General features: G+C 35.2%; 1 protein-coding gene across 1 annotated transcript; it reads left to right on the top strand.

Annotated features, from left to right (window-relative positions):
• The first annotated feature begins 5,024 nt into the window (after nucleotides 1–5,024).
• LOC141425731 (olfactory receptor 8K1-like) lies at nucleotides 5,025–5,984 on the top strand. The gene has a single exon (XM_074083115.1). The coding sequence runs from the start codon at nucleotides 5,025–5,027 to the stop codon at nucleotides 5,982–5,984; it is 960 nt and encodes a 319-aa protein (XP_073939216.1).

Below are 5,984 nucleotides of genomic sequence, written 5' to 3' on the forward strand. Positions count from 1 at the left end.
AGCAAAAGAAACAAAGTTTTGTTTTTAACACATTTTAAACTACAGTTCAGTTTTAAACTGTAGTGGGCATATGCTTCATTTACTTCCAAAAAAGTTAAAGCAGCTGGAATTGGCTTGTTTTGTGGTGTGGGTGAGGACCTACACTTGTTTTAGCAGTCACTTAACCTCCTCCAGACAGGCAATGAGGGATTCACTAGGAGTTAGTGCCTGATCTTTTCTTTTGGGAAAGGGTGGGAGTGAACGTATTGTGGAGGGGAGGGAAGCAGGAGAATGAAATGGGAGTGTGAGTGAGTGTGCAGGTGTCAGAAAATCACCATCACCCCCACCTGTGTCTAACAAGAGACAAGTCTCGAACGTATTTTGCTCACGACTGCAGTGTGCATGGTTTTTTCCCCCTCTGTGTTTTCTAAGCCCACACTGAAAGGATTCATCAAATCACCTTGTTCAGATGGCTCAGGATTCTATTTCTTTTGCTTAGTCTGTGTTCTTGGATCCTGTAGTATTTCTACAATTATGTGATGAGAATAGTGTTGTACTGTAATCTATCATGCAGAGCTACATGTATGGAAAAGTTTAATCAGTTTTTTTAAGAGATGTATCCTATTTGCAAAGGCACAATAAAGTTTTTCAATAAAACTAAGAATAAACCTTACTTAACACAAACCATACTCATACTCTCTGCTCATCTGATTTTGTAAAAAAAAGTCTAGCATATTCCCACTGGTTTTAGGAATTTCATTTTAGCTTAAAAAATTCTGATACATTTAATTTATTATTTTCAGACTGATATAATAGAGTTTTTGGAAAACTATAAGGAGGTATTTGTTAATGTGTGCATTCTATGTAAACACATGACTTCTCTTTTGTATTGTTTTTAAATTAAAGAAATGCACATTTAAAAAGTGAAAAAAAGAACACCTGGAACATATAGAATAGAATTCATCCATAGAAAGGAACGAAGTCATGACATTTGTAACATCACGCATGGAAATAGATTACATTATATTAAGTAAAATAAGCCAGGCACTGAAAGCATGCTACATGATGTCACTCATTCGTGGTACCTACAAAAAAGTTGATTTCACATAAGGTGCAAGTAAACTGGTTTGTAAATGGACAGGTAGAACAATAAATACTAAATTGTAACTAAAGGATATGCAATTTCATTGTAGGCTGTCTATAATAACAGCAGCATACATTTTAAAAAGCTTAAAGAATGGATTCTGAAAGTTTTCACTAAACCAAGTGAGAAATATTTGAGGAGACAGATATGTTCAACTTCATATGGACATTATAGAATTTATCATTACCCAAAATACTGCCTGGTACCAAATTGTACCTGGTAAATTTTTAATGAATTTATTGTCATTTAAAAATAAATCAAAATACCATCTCCTATTACTCATGTGCCATGCTGATGGCTTTCAGCATATATTCCTCATCAGGCAAACTCTGCTCTGAAGTGATGGCAGCTCCTCGTATTTCTCCACATGGGAGCACTTATCTTTCCTTTGCCTGTCCTTCTTTCCATACCCAGCAGTTTTCTGGTGACATCAACAAGAGTGGGGGGAGGTAGCCTAAACAATGTATACACATGTGAGTAAATGTTAAAACAATAAAATAAAAAAAATTGACAAAGCATACGTTTGTTTTTTTCGGTTATGTGGGGGGGGTGGTACTTGGATTAGCGCTCAGACACTTTCTATCTAACATTTGAACTGGATAGGGCCACATGATCCATTATTCCTCCAGCCCTTTTTCTTTACTTGTTTTCTGGGCGAGGATCTCATGTTTCTGCCAGGGGCCAGCCTCCCACCATGGTCCTCCCACCTTTACCTTCCACCTAGCTGGGATTACAGGCATGTGATCACATCAAACTTATTTGTTGAGATGGGGTCTCACTAACTTTCTGCCCAGGCTGGCCTTGAACCATAATCCTCCCAGTTAGTTGGGATTACAGGTTTTCATTTCTTTTCTTAATAATATGTATGTTCTCAGTCTTGTTTTCATTGTATTTTCTGAACCTAAAATGATAGTATAAACAAGAAGATTCTCTTACAGAAGACCTTCTTTAGATCATTTTTAAGTCTCTTCTGTCAACCTCTCTGCCTTTAAATTCTGAAATTTAATTTATTTACATTTAAAATAATTACACACTATGGAGGATATACTTCTGTCCTATTTCTTTTTGTTTCTTATATGTCATATATTTTTGTTCTCATTTTCAATCTTTCCTCCATTATACATTAACCTTGAGTTTGTAACTGAATTCTAAGTTGTGCATCATTAATTTGGATAGCAGCAAGTTCTTAAAAGTATAACCTAGTATCACAAACTGAACAATTTCCAGAAATCACATAGAACAGCAAGATCCTGGGGTTACAAAAATCAGAGGGTAGAGTCCTTGTGGAGCACCTGGGCATTCAGTAAAGATGTCAGAAATAAAAGCTGCCTTAGATCCAACCGAGAGATTGAAAACTAGTCTCAAATAAAGCCAATGAATATTTACTTAAACAATCAATATTTTCAGGAAAATAATAGAGCAAAATCTAGCACTTATAATTCTTAATATTCGGTATCCAATAACAATTAATAAACATGAGAAAGCAGGATCATGTGGCCCTATCCAGATGATAATTAAAATACATCTCGAAAGAGCAGTGATGATAGAAAGGGCTCTAAAAGAATTATTACAAACAAGTTTAATACACTGAATAATTTAGTAAAAACATTAACACCATGAGGAAGTGAACTATTCAAAATAACCCAACATGGGCTTAGGTAGATAAAAATGCAGTGTTAAATAAGAACAAATAATTATGTCATGAGAACTGAAATAGACTATATACTGAAAAAGAAAATGACTTAGTTTAAGAATGCCACACTAGAGAATTCAAAATAAAGTCAGAAGGAAAAGAAAATATTGAATAAAAATCATAACAACGATTTTATCAGGTTACCTATCACATGTTTAACTGAAGGTCTAAGTAGAAAGAAGAGGCTATGTTACAAAAACCTGAGAAGACTTGCCAGTCAGAATTTTTTCTAATATATTTTAAAGGAAAATGCAATTTCATAGATGTAAAAGTCTATGGTAACTCCAAGAAGGGTAACAGATAGGAGAATACAACAAGGTGTATGAAAATCAAATTTCTGGAAAGCATGAAGAGATAATTTACCACTGGTTTCTTTGCAGAAACAAATACACCTCTTGGATGTTGTTTCCTGTCAAGCTATTAATTACCACTCTAAATTTATTCTTAAGCAATGAGTTTATTGTCAAACGTGTCGTATTCACTGTGAACTTGTCCTCCCTTTGAGAAGTGGAGGCAGGAAATATACTTACAGTTGCATCGTATTCTGTAACTAAAATGCAGATAAAGGATATTTGTGATTTCCAGTGCTCAGTGATATTGCATGATTTATTTATCCCATTATGTCCAGAAATGAAGTATTTTTTCTTACTTTTTTAAAGGAATATTTGGAGAATAATTAATAGATATTCCAGGCACCACTGGGTAACAATGTGTAATTTGTTTATCCATGTGTTACATTTTAACATCCATACAACCAGCCTCAAGGGAGTAGAAAATACTTAAATCTAGTAGCAATCTGCAGGATTAAAACATTAGGCTGCTGAAGTAGATTTTCCACTGAGGTAAATTGAAACATTGAGTTTTGAACATTTCTGAGGGCAGGTAGTTTCAACTGGGTTATTACCAAAGATACAGAGGTCCTCTGTTCTCTGTAAAAGTGTTTAATGTACTTTTCTATCATCCATAGGCTTGATATTAAGGACAAACCTGTTATACCGTTCCTAATACTCCATGTTGTTTATTATTTATACCACCTTAGTTTCCAAATGAACTGACTGCTTTGGTCTTCTATTTTGATGAGAAGCTTTGCCCATCAATTTTACTTGATGTTCCTCTCTTCGTGTTCTACATTTCCAGTCTACTCAGCATGCACTTCATGGAGACGTGGTACATTATAGAGTTTAGCAGACTTTTTTTATAAAGCAAAAAGACTTTATTTGAATCCTGGTTCTACCATTTAAGCCTGAGTGACCTTTGTTAAATTATCTAATTCATTGAAGTTCAGTTTCCTAACCTAATAAGTGTTATTACAACCTAGAGTTGTATAGATTACAACTAGAGTAATTCATACCTGTAAAGTGCTTAGAAAATTGCCTGCACAATGTGCTCCCTCTAGTTCTTGCCATTGGTATTATTCTTTCTACTGGACCGCTACTCATATTTCTCCCTGAAAAGTTTGACAGTAATCAGAATATTCCCTTGGTCCTTTTTGTACAGAAGAGGAATGGATGATTGGAGATGATTAGAAATAGTGAGTGATTATGAAAGAACAGGACAGATGTGAAAAAGGCAGACATAGATATTAACAAAACTCTAAAGTGAATATATGGCATTAGATTTTATATTTGGCAAATGAACCGAAATGTATTGAAGCATGTATGTACCTGACAGTCAGAAATTTCTAATTGCCACCTGATTAATCATGAATAGTGTAGAAGGTCTTATTTGTTTTGCTTTGCTAAACAGATATGATTAATAACAAGGTACAATTTATGATTTAGGCATAGGTATCTGTTTTACAAATTACTTGGAATTTTAAAAAGCTATAATGAAATAGATAACTCTTTTGACATAATCAAAGGATGTAGAATTAAAAGGTTCACTTCAACATGACTTTGTGCTTTTTTTTTTTTTTTTTGGTGGTACTAGGGTTTGAACTTAGGGCCTCACACTTACTAGGGAGGCACTCTACCACTTGAGCTACTTCACCAGCACTATCTTGTCCTTTTAAAGCATATTGTACCATGATTTCAATGACTTGAGTGTTGCTATGAGTGATTTTTTGGCATGATGAGTAAAGGGCTGACCATTTGGCATTTAAGACAAAGAAAATGTTTCTGTTTCTCACATGCTATGCTGTAAATTATCTTAGAAGAGAGAATTTCAAATATAATTTGTATCTTTTCATACTTTACATAGGTTACCATGATGAACCATATGGAGACATTCAATCGTACTATAGTGACAAAGGTAACTGAATTTATTATTTTGGGAATCACCAATGAGCCTGGCCTACAGGTGCTACTCTTTGGAATCTTTCTCATCGTATACTTGGTCACAGTGACTGGCAATCTGGGCATGGTTGTCTTGACCCATTTGGACTCCAAGCTACACACCCCCATGTATTTTTTCCTTAGGCATTTGTCAATCACTGACCTTGGTTACTCCACTGTCATTGGCCCAAAGATGATGGTAAACTTTATGGTACACAAGAACACCATTTCTTACACAGGTTGTGCTGCCCAGCTGGCATTCTTTGAGATTTTCATCATCACTGAACTGTTTATTCTCTCAGCAATGGCCTATGATTGCTATGTAGCCATCTGTAAACCTCTTCTCTACATGGTCATCATGTCAGACAAAGTGTGTTGGGGGTTGGTGCTTGCTCCCTATCTCTACAGCACCTTTGTGTCACTATTGCTTACAGTTAAGTTGTTTACATTGTCCTTCTGTGGATCTAATATTATCAGATATTTTTACTGTGATTGTCTCCCTCTGATGTCCATGGTCTGTTCTGACACACGTGAATTAGAACTGATCATTTTGATCTTCTCAGGCTGCAATTTGCTGTCCTCTCTCTTGATTGTTCTAGTATCATACATGTTTATTCTTGTGGCCATTCTCAGAATGAACTCAACTAAAGGGAGGTACAAAGCCTTCTCCACATGCAGCTCCCATATGACAGTAGTTGTCCTATTCTATGGGACATTATTATTTATTTACCTGCAACCCAAATCCAGCCATACTTTTGATATGGACAAAATGTCTTTTGTGTTTTACACTGTGGTCATTCCTATGCTAAATCCACTGATCTACAGCCTGAGGAACAAAGAAGTAAAAGATGCTGTAAAAAGAACGTTAACTCATGGATTCAAAATCCCCACTTAA

This window comes from Castor canadensis, chromosome 1, assembly GCF_047511655.1.
Source record: "Castor canadensis chromosome 1, mCasCan1.hap1v2, whole genome shotgun sequence".
In the NCBI taxonomy this organism is placed as follows: domain Eukaryota; kingdom Metazoa; phylum Chordata; class Mammalia; order Rodentia; family Castoridae; genus Castor; species Castor canadensis.